The sequence below is a fragment of the Brienomyrus brachyistius genome, chromosome 15, assembly GCF_023856365.1.
Source record: "Brienomyrus brachyistius isolate T26 chromosome 15, BBRACH_0.4, whole genome shotgun sequence".
Classification (NCBI taxonomy): Eukaryota; Metazoa; Chordata; class Actinopteri; order Osteoglossiformes; family Mormyridae; genus Brienomyrus; species Brienomyrus brachyistius.
The window spans coordinates 15599650-15621835 of NC_064547.1; the positions used below are offsets into that span (position 1 = coordinate 15599650).

At 41.8% G+C, this 22186-nt stretch overlaps 3 protein-coding genes across 6 annotated transcripts in view; 1 reads left to right on the plus strand and 2 right to left on the minus strand.

Moving 5' to 3' along the window:
• Window positions 1-1503, minus strand: part of LOC125708743 (uncharacterized) — a 33513-nt gene extending 32010 nt beyond the window's left edge. For all 3 annotated transcript variants that reach the window (XM_048976504.1, XM_048976503.1, XM_048976502.1), the window contains exons 1-2: window positions 354-1503; window positions 216-240 (exon numbers count right to left, since the gene is read on the minus strand). In XM_048976504.1, coding sequence (XP_048832461.1) covers window positions 216-240; window positions 354-407 — 79 coding nt within the window. In that variant the 5' untranslated portion in view covers window positions 408-1503. The remainder of the gene's footprint in view (window positions 1-215; window positions 241-353) is intronic.
• Window positions 1504-2786: 1283 nt separating this feature from the next.
• Window positions 2787-12500, minus strand: LOC125708745 (fibronectin type III domain-containing protein 7-like). The gene is made up of 14 exons (XM_048976506.1): window positions 12287-12500; window positions 11900-11915; window positions 11357-11614; window positions 10771-11031; window positions 9187-9444; window positions 8074-8325; window positions 7253-7507; window positions 6503-6757; window positions 6014-6268; window positions 5597-5851; window positions 4898-5155; window positions 4691-4720; window positions 4010-4047; window positions 2787-3368 (listed from the first exon to the last, which is right to left on the minus strand). The coding sequence occupies exons 1-13, from the start codon at window positions 12386-12388 to the stop codon at window positions 4016-4018; spliced, it is 2487 nt and encodes an 828-aa protein (XP_048832463.1). The 5' UTR covers window positions 12389-12500; the 3' UTR covers window positions 2787-3368; window positions 4010-4015.
• A 419-nt stretch (window positions 12501-12919) lies between these two features.
• Window positions 12920-21854, plus strand: LOC125709177 (syntaxin-binding protein 3-like). 2 transcript variants are annotated; one of them, XM_048977361.1, is made up of 19 exons: window positions 12920-13091; window positions 13747-13796; window positions 14224-14305; window positions 14742-14818; window positions 14980-15052; window positions 15328-15428; window positions 15856-16001; window positions 16379-16475; window positions 16547-16671; window positions 16830-16928; window positions 17031-17088; window positions 17170-17235; window positions 18242-18322; window positions 18763-18898; window positions 19307-19413; window positions 19814-19915; window positions 20410-20495; window positions 20961-21109; window positions 21197-21854. In XM_048977361.1, exons 1-19 carry the CDS (start codon window positions 13046-13048, stop codon window positions 21295-21297), a joined length of 1782 nt encoding a protein of 593 aa, XP_048833318.1. In that variant the 5' UTR covers window positions 12920-13045; the 3' UTR covers window positions 21298-21854. The 2 variants fall into 2 exon arrangements, with proteins under 2 accessions (XP_048833318.1, XP_048833319.1); XM_048977362.1 differs by having other exon boundaries at window positions 20961-21099.
• The last annotated feature ends 332 nt before the right edge of the window (window positions 21855-22186 follow it).

Genomic DNA, 22186 nt, shown 5'->3' on the forward strand with positions numbered 1-22186 from the left:
ATGTACATTTTACATGAATATAATATGATAGACTAATAAAAGTTTGTATTTCAGAAATTCAGCAGAATATATAAGGAAACATACAGTGACTGTATAATATTACTGTAGACTGCATAAACATGTCAATTTATAAAAAGCTATTGGTTAAAAGTTTATGGATTTACAAATTCGACAGCTAACTTATCAATACATATTTAGATTTTTAAAAAAAGTACCCAGATTGGCCGCTGTGCGGGAAACCTGGAAAAAAAAGATATAACCAAAATTACAGAGGCAAGAAAAGAACTTAGAGCATAATATTTAAAAATGTGCACTTAAAAAAAAGAAAGAAAGAAATTTAAGATCACATTTACCTGAGGCAGAAACGCCGTTATGAAGAATAAGGTCAATGCTCGCAACCATCCCATGTTTGACAATGACCGCAGGAATTCAATTAGTTCTATACAAGGCAGGCAGATACAAAAGGTGTTCTGGATCCCTTTGAGCTAATGCACAGGTAGGGCCACTGCGTGGGAACCAATCAGTACTGACGAAATGGGGACAAGTGGCCTCCTGATGCCGTTGGGCTTAAAGGTATCACAGTAGAGGAAAACACACACAAAGGCCAATGAGTGTGCATAAGAGCGTGACATTCAAGTGCATGGACTCTGATTTGTCTAAATATTACAGATAATTACAGTTATTTGTTTTCTCTTGTGATGCATCCTATTGGCTTTCAAAATGTCAGAAGTTAAGGTTTCAGTTTGAAGAAAAATTGGATTGATGATCTGGTACCTTATTGTATTATTATTAGTATCCATCCATCCATTTTCCAAACCACTTATCCTACTGCGTCGTGGGTATTATTATTATTATTATTATTATTATTATTATTATTATTAGACAATTTGTTGGTTTTACCCAGATTCATTTTTACTCACTTTGTCAGCCTGTAAAAGGGAATTTTGCAGATTTAACCCTGGGTTGGGGGAGTGTGATGTTTCTGTTTCTCCTAGTGCCCACAAACGGAAAGAATGAAGAAACAGCGTTTCCATCAGCATTAAGACAAACTTAACAGAAGCATGTAAGTACTGATTTTAACCGGGCGATCCAAAGTTACTGTACAGAACATTTTAAGTTCTTCAAAGTCTGATCTTATCGTAACATGCAATACAGGGCTGGAAGTACCTCAAGGAAACACTGGGGGCTCTGAATTGCAAATAAACCATGACCAATAGCAATACACATGGCTTTGGGAATTAGGAAGCCGGTTTTCTGAACCGATGTTTATCCTCTGGTTGTAAAATCTTATTTGGTTCTTATTGGTTCGAAACATAAATAATGGGGTCTGTATTTGCTGGTTAAACTGAAGTCCTCGGTGTATTAATGTGGGCTATGCGGTTGCCTGTAAGAGAGCCTATTATCTAACGACAATGAGGGATTAACAGCGCCTAGTTCCTGACACTACATAAGAAAGGATGAAGCTAATATGAAAGTGAATATGCCCCCTAATTTCAGCCAGGAAATTTAAGCTGCTCCTTAGACAATGGTCAGATGTGTAGAGCTGCAATGTTCTTTGCCTGAGCCAAACTGATTTCTTACAGTCCCTCTGTGTTAAAAACGAATGCTTGTGATGCGATGATTTTGTCAAATCATTGCTTTTATGGTGGGCTTATGGAAAACGTAACACTTAAATATAATTTCCTTCTATGGCAATGCTCATGTGATATTTATTAAAATGCACATACATTTATTCTGTTTTTGGTAAAAGTGCATCATGTTTTCAGTATTCAGCTTTCAGTATTTGCTGACAAATAATTCTCTAAACGAGAACACCTACTTATGCAGCTACACGGTAAATATTCATGTATACAGGGAATGCCAGGTTTGTTTTGCTGATACGTTAAACTTCTGGAAGATATCTCACCAGTCTCTTACAACACCTTCAGGTGATTAGACGTCAAAAACAGTGGATTAATTACTTGTGCTACAGTGCATGGATGGTGTTTTAGAAAAGCTCCATCCAGACCAACTCCACCTTCAGCAGTTCAGCCTACGGTGGCAAATAAATAGGCCTGCTTGTGAATCAGACTTTAAAAGAATGTCGTTTGTATTTTATACGTCATAAGTTAAACAAAAAAAATATTTCTTGGGAGTTTCAAATTAATAAATATTACCATGTTAAAAATGTGCAGATTACCTAGGTAAGGATCTGTGAAAACATATTGTATTGTCATTTTATTTATTATTCATGTATTAATACATAATTTAGGGTGCATTTTACAATTTTAAAAAACCTGTTAATACATAAGATCAAAAATAAGCATTAATGAGGATGTATAGTATAAAGAATTAAAAATGTAATTTTAGCATATATATATATATATGCATGTCGCATCCTGCCCGCCACATACACCTGACCCTCCTGTCTCCTCCCTGGCGTGATCCTGACACTCCACGCCTGTTACTCATTTGTCTTGTCTCTCATTCCTAGGCCTCGGGTTAATCACTCCCAGCCGCCTCTTGTTAGTTCCCTCGTTTGTGACGTATATACGTGCTTCCCTCTCCTGTTCCCCAGTCCAGTCATTGACGTTGTACTGTCCTGTTGCCTGTGCCCTTCTAGACCTCCTGTTTCTGATCCCTAGTGATCCTGTTTGTTTACAGTCCCTGTTCATATACTTCAATAAAACCCTTTCCTGTTTCGCCAACACGCCTGTCCTTGAGTCCTTCATTCCTCAAGGCATCATACACAAACAAACACACATGTATGTTCTGTCCTGTTTTAGTTAATGACTCAAACAACAATATTATGCAAGGGATGTGTTTTATTAAAAGAACAGGAAATGTAAAACATTGTATTTGTTCAATTCTTTATTATCATCCTAATGAAGAGTGAGTCTTTAGTTCTGAATGTCTTGTCTTTTTGTCACATTTTCTTATGTGGCTTATTGCTGGGGGACAGACTGCTGTAGATGTTTGTACATATCAAGCTCAGGAAATGGTTTCTGATTATTACAAAATGAGGAAAAACTCCAAAATGAGGAAAAGAGTTTTTCTTTAATGCAAATCAATTGTATATCTGCTTTATTATCAATTGTTTGCAAACTAAAATTGCATCACTATGAGAGAAATGCACAGTCCCAAAAAAAATCACTTTTATTCACAAGTATGGCTGTCTTGTGTTTTTGGTCACAAGGTCTTACTTATTATGAAATGGTTCAGAAGTAGTTTATCACACGGTTAGATAATGTATAAAAGGAAAGTTTTTGGGGAAACTTTAAACAATGTTGCAAAACTGAGAGAAAGAAGCAAAACAGACAGGAGAGGGATATGTGGCGGCTTCTCGGTTTGATGCTGTCTGGCCGACCTGTTTGCAGTCCCTTTACATTCTGTGGATGAAAGCAAAGGTTATATGAAAATATATACCACCAGATGGTGATCACAGTCCTCCAGTGCGGAATGGTTCCCCTGCAGCGTTTAGGTCAACTGGAACATCAGTGAGCTACCTAGGTGCTCAGGGGCTGGACAAACCCAACGCTCTTACACAGATTATCAATGGTTTTAGGCTTTGAAAGAACCTTAAAAAGGTTACTGAGCTCTAAATAATGGAACAGCAGAGCACACATATAAATCATGAATGATTATAAACACTCTCTGATTTGTGCTGTGCATAAAGTTACGTGATTATTTTAGGCTTTTTCTAAAAGAAGCTTTAAAAAATACAATAATAGTGATTTGCAGAATTGCTGAACTCCAGGACAGAAATGGAGCACTTTTAAAAACAATTCATATTATCATATTATAACCATTCTCAGTTGTTAGTACTTGATCAGAAAATGCCACAAAAATCCTTATAATCAATTTCAGCAAACATCTGCTGTGCTGGTTACATATATTTCCCAAAACTAAATATAAAAGGCAGCACAGTGGAAATCACGAATACAGTTATGCCACCATTTTGCAGAGAGTGATTTTATATAATAGTTCATCAGAGTTTTGTTTACGTGTCTCAGACACACGATCCACATACCATACGCTAATCCAAACTTCTCTTCCCACGATAAATTACTGAAAAAAGAACATGATTAAATTCATAATAATGAAAGAATTCACATGGCAAAATACAGTACACTGGACTAATTCATCGAAAGTATTATATACCTATACCCCCTTATTCAAATTTTTGCCTTAAAATACCATATATGTTAATACACATCGAGCATCTCAACGAAAACAGCAAAACCATCCGAGAAAAATGTGAAATTCATGCAAATAAAAATTCCAGGTAAAACACAGTACAGTATGTAAATTGTATTTTTTTCTCTTTCATATTACATTCAATTCACATCAATACATAAAATAGACTATTAAATGTCCCTGGTATCACTACAAAACTTAATGTACAGCACTACAAAACGTCTGTATATAAACACACAAATCCATATTTATATGATTTTGGTCCTAATTAGATAATTGGGGTTTCAATTGTTCTTTATCATGCTTAACTGGACATTTTTGAGTGCTGGCAGTTTTTAGGGGATCAGCTGGGGGGGGGAACAGGGAGCAATTTATAATTTTCCCCATAAGAAATAATCACGAAATTTGAATGGTTTCTAGAATTCAGTTTCAGCTGGATAAGGGGAGTATAGGTGTACTGTTTATTTCACATTTCTCCAGATGTAAACATATTATCTATTACTTTTATACATACCCATTCCTACATTACTTCCAGAACAGGATACTGCAATGATAGAATAACAAGTCAGTTGTTTAAGCAGAGATTATCTTTTTCAAAGATGGTACAGTTCAATACAAATGAGCAGGTCCCTTTAGGCCCCTCAAGGCTGATTATAATTCAAAAGATGGGAAGGCAGTGATATAATAATTAATATTAACTTTTTTTACAGATGATATTTACCTGAATACATCCTTTGGGAGCAAAATTTGATCTTGGATCCATTTGACAGAGGTGCCACGACCACTGTGTAAACGTCGCCACACATGATCTCAGACACATCGCAGAAGTTAGCGCCGGCTTGTGGGGTGCAGGTGTAGTTGGAGACGCTGCCGTACAGGTCAGCTATGTACGTGCTCTGGGAGCCGGAGGAATGCCAGAACACCCTGATGATGTTATTGGTCATCCGGTAGAGCTTCACACTCCAGGGGCAGCAGGTGGCTAATGAAGACGGGAACAGAAGCACTCCAGTTATTTCAGCTGCAGCAGAAATTCGATCAATTTGGCTCTTAACTTGGCCCAGTGTGCTTGGCCTGATCTTGGTGCTGTTTAAGCATTATGATGTAACCGCTATGCATTAGCATGGCTCTGATGTATCTGCCATTAACATCCATCATAGCTTTTACTCTGTTTAGGGTCAGAGGAAGCCTGAAACACTGGACACATGGAAGGGGACACCCTGGATGAGCAGTTTAGAGGCAATATTTTAGCTAATCATCATTTCTATGGATCAAAGGAAGAAACCAGAGAACATACAAACTCCACACCTACATAGGTGTTGGGTGGGATTGAACCCACGACCTTGTAAGTGTTAGACAAACAGTAAGCTACCATTTTGCCTTGATTTCTAGTGCAGAAATCTAATGTGGGTTCTTTACTCACTGGAAGAGAATCCGTGATAGGTACACAACGATTTGTGCCCCGTGCTACTGAGGATCTCCATGGAAACAGTGTAGTTAGTGCCACAGGTGATGCATCCCATCAGGCAGCTGGTGCTCAGTGTTTGGCACTTGGCATTTCCACGTGGCGAGGTCAGCGTGGTGATGTAAGTCTTCGCCCCAGTGGCCGGTGACCAGGTGACATTAGTCATGGCCTGAGTCACCTGCGTCACAGTGAAACTTTCCGGGCAGCAGGGAACTAAAGGGAGAGTCATTTCAAGACTGATATGGTTCATCTTACAACTTCAACATAAGCAAACAGAACGCTTTGTGTAGGTTCTGCAAATGCAAAACAGAGTAATGACATACTGGATCTTATCTGCGCCCCCATCTCTAGACTTGTCAGCTCCCCAGCCCGTACCTGTCTCCAGGGGCACTGTGAAGCTGGGAAAACTGGACCCCGCTGAAGTGCTTGCAACCACACTGACGTCAAAGACGGTGCCACAGGGCAAGCTGGTGACTTCACAGAACGTCCCCGTGGACCTGCACGTATGGGAGCCTCTCTTTTCCAGCAGACTAGCCGTGTACATGGCGCCTGTGTTACTGGCACTCCAAGACACACTCACCACGAACGGGTCAAGCTGTTGGATCCTTGTGATTATGGGTTGGCAGGGAGCTCAGGTGGAGAGGGTGAAAAAGACAGTGAAGAACAGTGACTTCTAATGCAGGACCATTCACTGACTCCTTATGTTTATGGGAATTCCTCAATACCGCGGATTAGTGGTATCAAACCAATACAATACATCATACTATGACCACATATTATATTATTTTATATTGCACATATTACATATCTTGCATGTATGCCACGCAATATTTGACCGCACTACCTAAAAGTTCAGTGCTTTACCTGTCTCCTTAGTTGTTGCACTGCAGTTGTTGTTACAGCCACGTTCACTGCAGGGACAGACCACAATGCTGTACCTGGTGTTGCACCTCAGGTCTGACAGTGCACACACTGGCGACGTGTCATTGCACAGGATGAGGTTAGAGTCGCCGACGGCCCTGGTCTCGTACACCTCAGCCCCACGGACGGGTGCCCACGTGATCTCCAGGGTTTCAGGGGAAACCAGTGATACGGATACGTTCTTGGGGCAGCAGGGAACTGCAGGAACACACAGGCGGTGGGTAGTAACCTCTTCCCATCCGATTTGATTTGTTTCAGCTTGTGAAGAGCAGGACATTCGACAAACATTTTCCCTTGTTTCACCTCTCACATATTTTCCAGCTTTCCAGCCACTTGTTATCTTCATGAACGTCCATTAGTGTGTCAAACAGAAACTCAATCCAGCCACGTTAAATTATTTATGGCTTGACAGTGATCCAGAGCCAAACATAGACCCACACTAAAGGCAGATTACAGTCAGCAATTCATCCAAACAGGATGTGTTTGGGATAGTGGAAAGAAATATAATTTCACCACTAAAACAGTGCAAATCTACCAAGATGTGAACTGCTCCCCTTGGTTAATGGAACAATGCCGACTTGAAATCTATCTAGACTAGAATAAAACCAATTTTTACTGAAGAGTTTATAAACAATACATGATTACTCTCATAATCCTCAAAACGGTGTAGGTGCCACATATGTTCTCACTTACACGTAGTGTAGTTAAGCACCTGGCCTGGAGGACTAGAACCAGCTCTGTTGTAAGCGAAGACGTTCATGAAGTAGGTGAAGCCACACTGGCAGGTGTAACTGCATTTGGTTCTGGTGGTATTGCAGAGTTCCTCGGTTCCATCGTCCCTCTTGATGAAGGCCATGTAGTATTCCACCCAGGTCACTGCGCCCCACTGTAACGTGCAGCTGCCAGGGACCGACTCTTCCACCCAGAGAGTCTGTGGAGAGCAGGGGACTGGCAGGGAGAGAATCAGCATCTCTCATCAAGCTCATTCATAGATTATGGCAGGTTCTGCTATAATCGTATGCCGTGTCCTGTCGTGCTTTTTGCCGCATATAAATGACACAAAACATGATATGTAAATAAATAACACAAAGCATGATGGAATGCACTGTCCCTGACTTAGAACCTATAAAACTTACGGCAACTTGTCCTTATGTGTAAAGTTTTTTTTTTAATTAAGTAAATGTGAAAATAAATTTCGGGAGGCCATTTGCACAGCTGCTCCACACTTTCTAGTTTGTGCCGCACGCCATACGATAGTTACTGCCGGAAGGTACTGCGCTGTACAGCAGCACGACCAGCCCAGCCTCACACGCCTCATTCTCACACCTAAAAGTCGATTATCCCAATCCAACATACGCCCATTTCAGCATATGAACTGGCTGTCAGAATGGAGCCCAGCCGCAGATCTGGACCCGTTTGCAGTGTGACAATAGGCTTTGATAGAAAGGACAAGAGCATAACAGTGACAAAGCAGGAAGCCTGTCTTGGGTGGCATGGAGGTACCAGGTACTTACAAGTGATGAAGATCACGGGCTTCGAGGGGCTGCTGGGGCCAGCCTGGTTTATAGCTGTGATGGTGATGGATTGGTTCTGACCACAGCTGACTGGGCTTAAGGTGCACTGGCTGCCAGTGGAGGTGCAGTTGCTGCCAGTGGAGCTCAGACCTACGTAGCGGTCTGCTCCCTGCACATTCCCGAAATTCACCACTAACCCCTGGGGGTTACCTGAGTTCAGCGTGATCTGCGAAATCAGTGGGGGGGGGGGAGCTGTGCAGGCAGACAACTAATGAGCAGAACAGCAGAGGCTTCGAGGCCATGATCTGTCAGGAGCAGCAATGCATTTCAGGAATAGATGTTTGTCTATACATTTTTGTCTTGCATCTTATTCCCAAGTCTGTATTTTATTGTCCTATGTGTGTGCTTCTTACATCTTCACATTCTATTGTACTTTTCTGCATTATGATCAATGAGAAAAGATACTTCCTTTCAGCGTATGAGCTTTGCATCATACAGCTGAGATGACAGCTCTGTGCTAAAGTCTTAGGCAGTTAAAGAAAACGATGTTTAAATCATTGTTTTTTTGGAGTCAAACTATGACATTATGTCTGTCAAACTATGTCAGTGTTGCCATTTCCAAACCTCTCCTAAAGTCACCCGGGATTTGCAGCAACTGTCCAATACGCCAATGTGTTTTGTTTACTCAGTCACTACCCCACCTTGTTTGGCTAATCGATACCTCAATTAGTTATTTAACTAATTACATTAATTAATTAATTACTGGTGGAGTGCCGCTGAGTAGAGGTTTAGGAACCAAACAGGTGTTCATCTAACTATTCAGCAAGATATCAGTAACTCTTTGGAGAACAGAAGACATTCTTGTTTATTTTTTGTAGTTGCTGTTCATTTGTTTAAAGGTTAGATTGCATGTTCTGTGTTCCTTGCAAATGTATACTTCCATAGATAAACAGCCTTAAACATTTTCTTTAACCGCCTAAGACTTTTGCACAGTACTGTACGTTGACTTGACCTTGCAACACTCCCAAAGGTAAGAAGTATACCATGATTGTTAGATAATATGTTACTTTGTGACGTTAGCGTTCAATACAGTGGACCCTGTAGATTCCTTACGAGTGATTTGGCAAACAGTGATGTCATCGCCAGGGATGTTGCCCACATCGAAGGCATTTCCTTTGGTGCAGTAGGTGGTGCCAGCCTGCAGATTGGGTATGTTCACGGAGAGCTCGGTGGTGTTGAGCCTGGTACGTGTGCCGGAGCCCTCCATGATGATGTCCAGCGCATAGTACGCTGCATTTTTCACTGCACTCCAGTGCAGCTGGATGGTGCTGCTGCTGGGTGAGGTTGGAATAAGCTGCGGTGCTGCCAACACTGCAGAAGGCAGGACATTGCATGAGACGGTTGCAGTGGTTAAACTGGAAATAATAACTTCTCCAATCTGTGCAATCATAAAATTTGGAGAGGCACAGCCAAGTGTGTGGGAACTCAGTCATGATCAACAATTGTGGAAGGAAAGCATGCAAAGGTGAGATAAAGCCATGGAACCATAAATGTCTGAGAAACAAGGAGCATGAAGTTTGTGAACAAATAACAGCAGAACTGTGGAGATACCACCACAGGGTGGAAATGTTCTGTCCAGTGGAAGGCACTGATCCCAGCCACTGCATCGGAGGAATGAAAAAAATAAAACTCAATGTGTGACTCCATCAAAGAAAAAAGGAAGAAGTCTAAGCAGATGAACTTCAGACCTGCATTCAGGTTCACCATCATCCCGCATTTCTCCATGCACCCTTGCAAAGAAAATACTTGAGACAGATACTTGCTTTGTGCCTCGTTTTCTCCCCATTCCTTTCCCTTACCAACAGTAATATTCCACTGTAAATAAAGGATGAGAAACTGCTATTTCACTGTCTTCAAATAGCTCCGACTTTCAGTAGCTGCCAGCACCAATACTGCTATTCCGCAAGTCAAGGCTAGATTATCTGGCAGACGCCTCACTGCAGCTTGGCATCCCGGGCAGAGGGGGGGCATCGAGTCTCAATCCCAGAAATCCTAACCAACTAACCAAGGCCTCAGCATGCATGACGACTGTGTCCTCTGGGTTGTAATATTGTTAATATAGTTTACATAACAAGAGGAACACGACTGTAGGAAAGATAATCATATGATGCCGTTTCACCTGTCGAACATAATTCCTAAAACCGTATTTTGCAGTATAACAAGGTCTAGTTTAACCAGCCTGATCTGGTACACGATTATATCAGCGAACCCTCTCCTGTTACTCACCTTCATAACTCTGAGGACTACAAATGTATTTCTTAAGGTTGAATATTTAACTGTATTTGAAGTCCATACAGTTCCTAAAATATCAAACGGACTTGTAGGAAATTAAAATCCCATCGCAACAAACGTGACCAATCACTTTGGCCATGAGCGTGCAAACCTCCTCCTAGTGAAGCCCCCACGTGTCACCCTCTGTGGGTTTCACCCATCTGGAGCCTCACTTAATTCACTTAGTTTGACAAAAGTAACTACAACCCCAGAGAAGACAGAAACCCAGCACATACTGCAGTCCCTGAAGGACCAGGACTCCCAACCGCTGAGTGAAGTAAACAAAATCCCAGAGAACAATCATGTTGTTGTATTATTGAGCCGACTTTCTTTGAAACGCACAACTGTAGTGGTTGGAGACAATACCTGTCTTTGCTTTCTGGGGCAGAGACGGCTGGCTTCTTCCGCCGCTGTTGACGGACATAACACTGAGCACGTATTCGGTGTAGGGTTGAAGGTTGAGCACAGTCCCCGGGGAACTTGACACCTCGGTCTCGGAGAAGAAATTGGCAGATTCCGACTCGGCCCGAAGAATGTAAGAGCCGGCCCCTTGCACTGCGTTGAATTCCACTGTAACGCTGCTGCTGAGCTTCGAGTAGGCCTTGGAAATGGCAGGCACATCCGGGGCTGTACAGCATCACACATCATTTATATTTACAGCATTTCAATTCAATTTATTTTTTGCACAGCACTTTTCATAACAGAGTCCGCTACCCAGGTGTGTGGCAACCTATTATTACGTCAGATTTTATTTGTGAATAATATACAAGTGATTGTTTGCAAATAATTACCAATAAAATCACTGTTTAAAGTGTTTGTTTACTGTTATTACTACTATTATTATGTTATTCATTTGGGGCTCTTGCTTTTGCTATTTTTATAAATAAAAAATGAATTCTAGTCATGTTTATGCATATTGGCAAATATGCAGTAGGTTCACTTGAGAAATTACCTGTGAGCTCTTCTATCTCAGCTCGGCTCAGGACACTGGAAGTATCATCGACAGCCTCGACTTCCATTATGTAGACGGTGTTCGGCTTGAGCGAGTTAACGGATCCCACCAAAAAGTTTCCGCCAAACTGTGAGTAAGACGACGGTTCCGGGGACCCTTTCGGGGTAGCCTTCACCTTGTATGAACTGGCGCCAGGGACCTTAGTCCACTGGACCGTCACACTTCTCGATGTTACCGTGTACAAGGACAGGAATATTCCTGTAAAAAAGTCATGCTCACATTTAATTACAGGATTACATCTCAATCCCTACACAGTGTAATCACATGTTATTGTGTTACAATCACAAAGGTTTGGGACTTTCCATTGTGTTTCACAGCTGAACACACATAACCACAAATAGGTCAAATCGAAAGATATGTATTGTATATATATGTGTGTGTGTGTGTGTGTGTGTGTGTGTGTGTGTGTGTGTGTGTGTTGCATTCAATTATATATAGTTATTTTAATTAGCCCAATGTTCTCTCTGAAAAATCATAACTTACCATTTTGAGCAGCTATCTGTGAATAAAAGACAAAAATAACTTTTTAAATTTCGAATATCTAAAATGTTATTAAATAAAATATTAGTACATACAACCTTTATAGCTGCTATTACGAATGAAAACGAAAACCCGATTTTGTCATGTCTGACATTTTTCTTTGATTTAACCTGTCAGCTGGATCATCTTGCACTTGTTGAGAATGTGCAGTTCAAAAACCCCATGTTCTATTTAATCATTTATTCTTACCCTACGAAGATATAGCGACCCACTGAAATACCGTCTCACCGCAACCGTTTTCATTTAAATACCACAAATGCACAGACGGAGTACCGACTGCACGCACCGCGGAGTATCATTTGGTTATTATTTTACAAAGATTAATCTTACCTGAGAAACCATCCCAAATAAAACAACAACAAGCGACTTTAAACCCATAGATCTCATGCCTTCAGTATTTGCTTTCCCCCAAATGTCCAAAGGTATTGACATGAATTAACTGTTAATTCTGGTCTTATACTTTTTTCCAGTTTGTTAATAAACGCGGTACCCCGTTAATCTTATTTTCTTTCCATTTACCGCACCGGTCTATCGTCGATAGGGCTTTAGCTGAGATTGTTTATATGTGACCCCTCCTCCCGCAAGCGAGGCGCCTATCAGCTTCTGTCCAGGGCGCCTTACCTGCGGACAGAGGGGTATGTCTGCGCCCCTCCGTCCGCAGGGCATCATTTGGGGACCTAGTTATACATACCGCATGAGAATTTATAGGAAAATAGATTTTAAATGTTGTACGTCCATTTCTGTTTTATATGCCAAAATATTAAAGTAAAGTATGTGAAACATTTATATGACGTATGATAATATCAATATTGCGTTATGCAAATTCGTTATTAAAAAATATTTAGCCTATATTTTCTAGTAGCACGCATGTGTAAAGAAGCTGGATGTTATGCGCTGTGACTGGTATAAAAACAGCATTTGGATACTCGGTTTTATTTGATGTCCATTTAATCCCCAGCAGGTGGACGCCGGTGCAGCATCCCGGCGTCTGCGCTCGTTCCTGCGTGATGTCAGAGCTGCCCGGCGGCGCGCCCCGCGTTCACGGACCTCCGGGGCTTTTAAAAACGAAATACAAGAAAGGAAAGTAAGATGGCAGCTGAAGCAAACCGGGGGCTGCAGAGGGTCGTCTGGCAGAGTAAGTTCGGGTGACTGTCGCTCTTCCCAGGCTCCCGGACGTAGTTTGGACGCGGTGTGACCGAGCTGTCCGCGGTAAAATGGAGACCCCCCCCAGGCGCGTGTCTGCACTGAGCGGCCGGCGGCGTTGCGCTTGGGGCGGCTGCGGCAGGTTTCCCGCACCGCAAACGGACGGGGAAGTTTGGAAATGATCACGAACTCAGCGGTCGTAACTCATTGATAAACGGTATTTTGTAACACAAGTCTTATTGTTGCTGTAAGGAAACAGGTTATTGGAAAATTCCTAATATATATTTTTTCTTTTCTTTTTGCAAAAGAGTGAGTCGGGGTCATAAGTACATGACTTAAATGATCATTTTGGATTTTTTTTTTTAAATTTGAATTGCTTTTTGAATTTGATAGTTGAACAATTTTTAAGCCGGTTAGTTCACACTCAGGGTCGCCTATGGCGTGCGCTCGCGTATCATGGGCGCTGACTGGTAATAAAGCACCATGCAGTTACACTGGAGCCGGGTAGAGCTGTTTGCATCTATGTATGAATGACAGGTATATGCTTATACAATTAGGCATAACTTTCCATTACTGTCTATGAGTGTAGGCAATTACAACCAGGGAAAACCTTTTCATTATTCATCAGAGCTGTTTTTTCTTTACAGGAATCCAAGACAGCATTATAACAGATTGTCAAAAGTCAGAAATATGGAAGGTGGGATCCGTGCAAGTGTCAAAATATTACATTCTGATGCTGAACATTGTGTTTGACTTAATGTGCGTTTCCATATAGATTTTATATTTTCCAGTTGACTCAACTCTAGTTGAGTTTTTTTTAAGATAGATAGTTTATTCATGTATACAAACATACTCTCAAGGAAATTCAGACGTCCAGTAGCTGAAACGCATTGGAAAAAATATTATAAAAACTCGGAGACCAAACTTACATAAAGTATAGTACAGATGGGCATGTCTGTTGGTCCTGTTATAGATATTTTGAAAGGTATTTTTCATTTTGTTTTTAAGCTGATATACACAAATGCTGAATATCTTCTTTCTTTTTTCCTCTAAGTGATGGTCTGTAACTACAGCTGGTTGTAAACAGGCCAGATGATCCAGTGGTATTTTCTGTGCCATTTCAGGTGCTGATTCTAGACCAATTCACCACCAAACTGCTGTGCTCATGCTGCAGTATGTCTGACCTGATGTCGGAAGGCATTACTAGTGAGTTACAGTTAGTAAAAATCCATTCATCCGTCATCCATCCATCCATCCATCTAACTGCAGGGGTGCGTAACGCGCAGCCTAGGCTTAAGGCTGCAGTGCGCATATACACACGATGCATCAGAATATGCATGTAAAACGTGCCAAAGTGAGAAAGGCTGTAAAGCATGCAGAGGACGGTAAGATTACGAAATCAGGAATGAAACGCTTCAGACTGAAATAAAAATCCTTGGTTAATAGATAATGTATTGTGGGGGGTAGGAACACAACACACAATTATCAGCGGTTGTAGCACCTATAATGTTATAAGTAAATGCAGGTGTCAGTTTTGGGATTATTTTTTTATCCAAATCTGAATTTTGGGTTTTAAGTTATAAAGGTGACATGTTTGTGTCATTAAGCCCAATCAGTCAATTAAAGTGCATCTCATTCACAGTTGTTGAAGATCTCTATAAAAGCCGGGAGCCAGTTCCAGAAATGAAAGCTATATACTTCATCTCTCCAAATGAAAAGGTTTGTTCCTTATTAATTTTGCAGACATTTTGTATTCCCTTCGGGTCTAAGGGAGTGAAAGTTCAGTTACAAAAGAATAGTTTCAAGAATTTTGTTGTGAATTTATTGATAGATTTACTGCAGGAAAAATGACCGGTTTGTGTTTCTATTTTCTCTTCCAGTGTATTGATGTGTTAATCGCCGACTTCACGCCCAAACCCAAATATAAATCTGCGTACGTGTATTTCACCGACTGTGAGTATTTTGCTGTAAGGACAGTGTGAGTAGGAAGTGGTTTTCCAAAGACTGTTATACAGATACTGTTACTGGTGAAAAGAACCCTGAAGGAAGTATTTGAAAAGAGTGAATTGCTTCTGTTTTTGTCAGTGAGATGATATTCAAAACCATCATGCCGTACTGAAAGCTGCAAACAGTCCACTAATTGGCAGTATTTTCACTGCATGAGATATATTTCACATAGATGCGTCAGCAAGGTGTGTTTGGTGATAACTGCACCCTTACACTTTCAGATTGCCCTGATCCAGTTTTCGACAAAATGAAGTTGCACTGCGCAAAGTTTATACGAGTCTGTAAGGAGCTAAACCTCTCATTTTTGCCCCAAGAGTCTCAAGTAAGTTTTACAGTTTATTAAAAGTCACCCCAAATAACATGATAATCGAATGTTAATTTTCTCAAACATGAAATCTTCTCTCTTTGCTTCTTGTTTCATCATTGTTAAACATGACTGTTTTTCAGGATTATTGTTTACTGTTTATGTGTGACCTGTGCGTAGCAGTGAAGGGACAACTGTAGCTGCAAAGCCCACTGGGGGTGGGATTATTATACATTGACCACCCCATGACTGGTTGGTTACTCTAATGGTTCCCATTTGCAGTGATTGACATCATACACTAACCCCGCCCATTTCTCCCGACTGCAGTGTATAGTCCTGTTCTGTGTGGCATACTGGCATTTGCAATGAGTGTGGCTAATTAGTTAAAGCGCTCGCAGGTTTGTGGTGTCGCCCCAGCTCTCGTTTGGTGCCTCCGTTTTTGTAGGTCTTCACCTGTGACAATCCTGACACCTTCCAGCACATCTACAATCCGCACAGCCAAGACAAAGTCCGGACTCTGGAAGCGGTGGCAGACCAGATAGTCACTCTCTGTGCCGCACTGGAGGAGTATCCTGGAATCCGATACAAGAAGTAAAAGACCCATCAAATGTTACTGCAGGGTTCCTTTCTTTTCCTCACTGCAAAAACGTAGAACTGCACGTTATAGTAATCATGTGCATTTCATTTTGTTTTACAGTCAAGTGATTGTGTAAAAATACACGCACGTGTGTGTGTGTGTGCGCGCGCATATGTATTTGTGTGTGTGTGTGTGTGCATATGTATGTGTGTGTGTGTGTGTGTGTGTGCATTGCGATGGATTTCCATCCTGTCCTAAATGTCTCTGCCTCATTCCCTGTGCTACTCTGCTCAGGATAAGTGGTTGGAAGAGGGATGGATAAATGAATGGATGGAGGTCAGTGCATCTATTTCAGTTTTTTATTATGTGTTTTTCCATGTTGTCATCTTAGGGACTTGAAGGTAGATAATGCGAAGAAGCTGGCTGAGCTGGTAGACAGCAGGCTGACGCAGCATTACGAGCGGGAGAGTGAGAAAGGCCAGAAGAAGGTAACATGTGGCCTTAACAGCGTTTCTCCATGATCTCTCTGATGTGTACAATCATTCTTATTGCACCACAGGGGAAAACGCCAGCCCAGCTGCTCATAGTGGAAAGAGGATTTGATCCAGTCACTCCAGTCCTGCATGAGCTCACATACCAAGCCATGGCCTACGACCTCATCCCAATAGAGAACGACACATACAAGTCTGTCCACTTGGCCCGTTAATCACAAAACTGATTCCTTTTAAATGTATCCAGTCTCTGAAGCGTGTTCTGAGAGCAGAAGCTGGCTTGCAGTATTACCTGTAGGGCGGTGCTCTTCACATTGACCTTGATTTGCTTGACTTTCGTTGGCTGTCCAGGTTCCGCAATAAGGACGGTTCGATGAAGGAGGCGCAGCTGAACGAAAGCGACGACCTTTGGGTCCGACTTCGACACCTGCACATCGCAGATGTTTCTGAGTAAGCGTGTCAAAACTACAGGCTGAAATAAATATGTTTTGTCGATTAATTTGCTCTGTACTGCTCTGAACTTTACTTATGCAGGAAATGTCGTACTTTTAGACAGATCCCCAAGCTACTGAAGGAGATCTCTGCAAGCAGGAAACAGAACGATGAAAAGGTCAAACATTAAGGGCCTCGATCTGATCCGAGTTCAGCTTCAAGCAGCGGCTTATTTGATGTTGTACTTTGTTTTTTTTAGATGTCAATCAGTGGTCTGGCCCAGCTCATGCAGAGGATGCCCAACCACCGTAAGCAGCTTGCACAGGTTGGTGCTGACATCCGTTTCTCTGGCTGGGGGGGGGGGAGGGGGGCTCAGTCTACACTGAGGTTTGATATTTTGTTCTCAGCGCTCGTTTGTTTACACCATAAATTGTTCTCAAGCAGCCACACAAAACAATCATGTGTATCTGCTTCTTCTCAAATCGTCGTGTTATTTACACCAGCTTATGTTTTCGATTAATGAAGTTTCATGAAGCCGATTGACTGAATCGTTTTATAATCTTTTAAAATTTTAATAATCGTATTTGCTGAAGATTAATTTCCAAGTTGTTTTCAGAAATAACTGAAGCTTCAAGGACGTTTATAAGCATTATAGGCCGTCGAACACTTTTATTATTCATTTTGATAATACATTTTCAAACAATTGTTGGTTATTGTTTCATAGCCCTTGATCAATTAATAAAGTACATTGCGCATTATTTTGCAGCACTGTACAGTACTGGTACTCTCTCGAATGAAAGGGATTCTGATGATCTAGGCTAATTCTCAAGCGACGACGTAACATTGACCAATATGTTCGGAGGGAGCAATGACAATCATGATTTTTATACATTTTTCTAGAACAAACACTGCATTAACAAGGCAGCGAATGATCAGGGCGAACGCTAGAGGCAGACTGGATGAGAAGTGTGGGTTTGAAAACAAGGGGGGACGAGTTGTACTGGGCTGGCGGATTTACAGCCTGTACTTGCGGTTTGAAACTTATAAACCATTTGTTTCTGGAATTCTCCAATTTTTCTTCAGGCCAGAGCAAGCTAACTGAAACTGGTTCAACTGTATTCCAGGGGTGGGGTTGGGAAGTGATGATATTAAAGAATCTCTTCAGCTATGATTCATTTATCCAGTAGATAATTCAAGAATTCAGTTAATATTCACTAGCTGTCTGCAGTACATGGCTTGGCCACTTTGAAGATTTTGGTTATTTCATGTGTGCTGAACCTGACATGTGCGAGATGTTGCAGGTCACTTGATGTTTTTCATTTTAATTGCAGAAAGCTACTCACCTCACATTAACAGAGGACTGTATGAACCGTTTTCAGAAGAATGTGGAGAAACTGTGTAAAGTTGAACAGGTAGTGTTTAAAACTTTTTGAAAAAAATGTTAGCTTAGCATTAAGTTAAGCTCTACAGTTAGTGTGTAATAGGCTTTGAAATATAGAGGAGTATAATACTGTTATGGACAGAGGTGGGTAATTCAGGTCCAGAGAGTAAAAGTCCAGACCGGGATTTTGTTTCAGCCAACCAGTTGAGCATAGAGAGTCACAGAGTACTGAGCTGGTTGGCTGAAAGGAAATCCCGGTCTGGACTTTTATTCTCTGGACCTGAATTACCCACCTCTGGTTATGAATCAGTGGAAGATGGATGGATATTAACAGTTAGAAATCACTTGGTATTGTTTGCGATGCTCAGAGTTATATGAGTAATGAATATTCAAAAGGTCATTCAGGCTGTTTCTTAAACAGAAATAGGTGTAAACATTCGTTATGAAAAGTGGACTGCTCCTTTTGTTCAGGATTTGGCCACAGGCACTGATGTAGACGGTCAAAAAATAAAGGACCCCATGAGGACCCTCCTTCCTGTGCTGCTAAATCCTCATTCCACCCAAGACAAGATCCGTGCTGTGCTGCTTTACGTTTTCAGCCTGAACGGTTTGCTTTCAATCATGACACACTTTTTCCCTTTTAACACTGAAAATGCAGTTTTCTGTCACAAACAGCTCTCAGAAAACCACCGAGTCTGACATTTCTCTTGTATGCTCCTGTAACTCAACAAATAGAACACTGTGCGAGTAACCATAAGGTTGTGTGTTCAGATCCCAAGGAACATACATAATTTGTAATTCTTCCATTAAGTTGCTCTGCATGTGATGTTGTCAAATGAAATGAATGCACATATTAACATGCTATTCACTGATAGAGACGTCTAAGCGTTTATACAAGTCACTCTGGCTGAGAGTGTTTGCCAAATGCTGTAAATGTAATTACAGATTGCCATTCATTTTTGCTGCATAACTACTTTATTCAACCTGTACTTTCTGTGTTTTTTTTCCCCATTAGGGACAACTGAAGAGAACCTGAATAAACTCCTTCAGCACGTTAATGCTGAGGATGCGATGGAGTACATCCTGAACTGGAGAGAGCTTGGAGTTCCTATCATCTCCTCGGTATGTCATTTGGGGGTTTTGCATATAAACCTACTAGTGTGGATTTTAAGGTGACTGTAGTGTTTTATGTTCTCACAGTGCCCTGCTCTCACTCTTCCTCTGCATGCTCTGGTTCCCACTCTCAGTCCAAAAACGGTTTAGGTGCCCCTCTACTGCAGTGTTTCCAAACCCAGTCCACGGGGAACCCCGGACAGTTCACATTTTTGCTTCCTCTCAGCTCCCCAGCACACCTGTAACAGGTATTCGGTGTTCCTGATTGCCTGGGAGCTGGGAGGGAGCAAAAATGTGGACTGTCCGGGGTTCCCCGTGGACTGGGTTTGGAGAAGCTGCTCTACTGAGTAAATAGCTGTGGAGAATGGATGGATAAACATGTGCATATGTTTGTTTTTTCCCCCCCCAGCTATCATTGTTCTCAACACGCAAAGCATCGCGGAGGGACCGCACAGGCGAAGAAAAGTACAACCTCTCTCGCTGGACGCCGGTCATTAAAGACGTGATGGAGGTCAGCATGTTTTGGAAATCTCACTGGCCCCCTAGAAGTCACCAGACACCAAGGTCAAACCTGTGTGAAACACAGGCATGGTGCATTTTAACGGACACGTGAGAAAATCTAATGTCTCTTATGCTGAGAAAGCATGACCTCTAAAGGACCACTTCTCTACCTAAGTGGAGGCTAACAAGCATCACTACACTACTGGCTCTAAGCCCATTTCAAACTTGCAGTACATTTATTGGTCTGAACTCACACCTTCTTCTTCAACCTAGAATTGTAATACTTGTAGGTTATTGAAGAAGAAAATACGTTTCACCAGCCATTTAGTCTCTTCTTAAAGCTTATTAGTCTCTTATTATAGGATGAAACTATAATTACAGGTTGTGTGGCAGATTATTGCCCTGGTAGACAGTACTACATGGAATGAATGGTTTATTCCACCACCCAGTGAGTTTTAATGACATTCAGTGGAGGTGTGACGGCTGTTCTTGCTCGAACCTCAGGACGTTTTAGAGAATAAGCTGGATGCCAAAGACTGGCCCCAGCAGGCGGAGAGTGCAGCGAGCTGGCACAGCGCTGCAGTGGTGAGGTAGGAACGCATCTTCTTGACAGGATCAGGTGACACAGGCCCATAAACTGAAGGTCATCGGTTCAAATTTCAGCTGCTGTTTGCATGTGTGGCACCTTACTTAAGCAGGTCTTACATGTGCTTAAAAGTGGGGGTTTCTCCTGTTTGCAAGCTTATTTCATTGCCTGATTCACAACAGTCCCTGTTGCACAGGAAGCAGTAGTAAAAAGTGAATTTTTCAAGAGGAAACAGAATGTGTAGGTGTTTCCCCTTTTAGTTATTTCATGTGTCCTTACAACTTTTGTTTTCACTTTAGTTACAGTCAGAAACATGGGCAACATACATAATAATCTTAAGAGTTTCCCATAGTGGGCATGTTTGGTGCAGAGTCTGGGAAAGTCTGACTCCCTCCACAGCTGGACTCCGGTAGAAGCAGCTGTGGTCCACAGTAGGTCTTTGCAGCAGTCTGCTTCCCTGTTCTCACAGCGCCCGGCAAAAGCAGAAGTCCAGCAGCCAGGAGGTTCTGCGCGCCAGGTCCCGGCTCATCGTCTTCATCATCGGCGGGATGAGCTACTCGGAGATGCGTTGTGCCTACGAAGTCACACAGGCCTTCAAGTCCTGCGAGGTCATCATGGGTTGGTGCCCGGACCGTCCCTTCAGTTCCATGTATCGTTTTTAGAACTGGCTGCTTGGAACACCGTCATTGTTGCTGGTCTTTTTAGGGTCGTCGCACATTCTGACGCCCACTGGTCTCCTAGATGACATCAAGGCCCTCAGCCAGCCCCCTACAGAAGAGATGGCTGTGCTGGAGGTGGCAGAGTAGACGCTCTGTCTCACTGTTTCCCACATAAAGCCCCACAACAGGATGTCACAAAGGCCTACTTCCTGTCTAAGAGTGTGGTGGAGGTGCGAGTTATTACCTGGTGTGTGTAATTTTGGTTTAAGGAAAAAGGTTAATGACCAAACCGATGACAGCTACTGTTACTGTAAAAATGAATTATTGAATTATTGAGATGCAATCTTTATAGAGCTTGTGCTTATCTAATACAGACAAAAAAATCTTTCAGTGGTTTGGTTTCCTGTATACTTGCAAATATAACCAGAAGCTGTAATTTTTAAATGAATGTCTTATATATAATAACTGGTTAATAAGCAGATTATGTTGATAATTACAGTTGTTTGCAACAGTATTCCATATATTTATTACAGTGTTTTCTCTTTAGGTACACATTAAGGCTAGATTTGCTGAAATATGAGCCATTTGAGTATTAAGTGCAAACTATGTGTTCGAACATCTGCCCCTCTGCACCCTGTTTTGTAAGAATATGTAGTTAAAGGAAATGTGTTTGAAGTTTTGAAAATAAAACTTCATGTGAAGTACACGTTCTGCACTGTGTTGATCTTCCCTGCCGCCTTTCCTGCAGTGGACCACGGTGAGCCTGGGCTCAGAAACTCCCTTCGGTTTAGTGACAAATTAACCAAAATGAATGTTTTGTGGCTCTAAGTGAAAATCTATATAAACGGAGAACAAGCTGGGATTCCAACTCATTCAGGAAAGTACAGCAATATCTTAGAGTGTATTTCCTCGACACCTTGTCAGCTGCAATAGTAAATGATTTAGACTCCCATTGTTAAGGAAGTCAGGACCAGGGGAATTACGATTCGTCACAAATCTGAGTCACAAATGGTCTTTATTCACTGCGAGAACTGGG

Coding starts and splice junctions, on each gene's coding strand:
- LOC125708745 (XM_048976506.1), bottom strand. CDS start 12,388: ATGTCAATACCTTTGGACATTTGGGGGAAAGCAAATACTGAAGGCATG. Junction 6,269..6,502: donor TGCAACAACTAAGGAGACAG/GTAAAGCACTGA, acceptor TCTCCACCTGAG/CTCCCTGCCAACCCATAATC. Junction 4,048..4,690: donor TGGAAGTAATGTAGGAATGG/GTATGTATAAAA, acceptor TTCTTTTTTCAG/TAATTTATCGTGGGAAGAGA.
- LOC125709177 (XM_048977361.1), top strand. CDS start 13,046: ATGGCAGCTGAAGCAAACCGGGGGCTGCAGAGGGTCGTCTGGCAGA. Junction 13,797..14,223: donor AAAAGTCAGAAATATGGAAG/GTGGGATCCGTG, acceptor GTGCCATTTCAG/GTGCTGATTCTAGACCAATT. Junction 14,819..14,979: donor TCATCTCTCCAAATGAAAAG/GTTTGTTCCTTA, acceptor TTTCTCTTCCAG/TGTATTGATGTGTTAATCGC.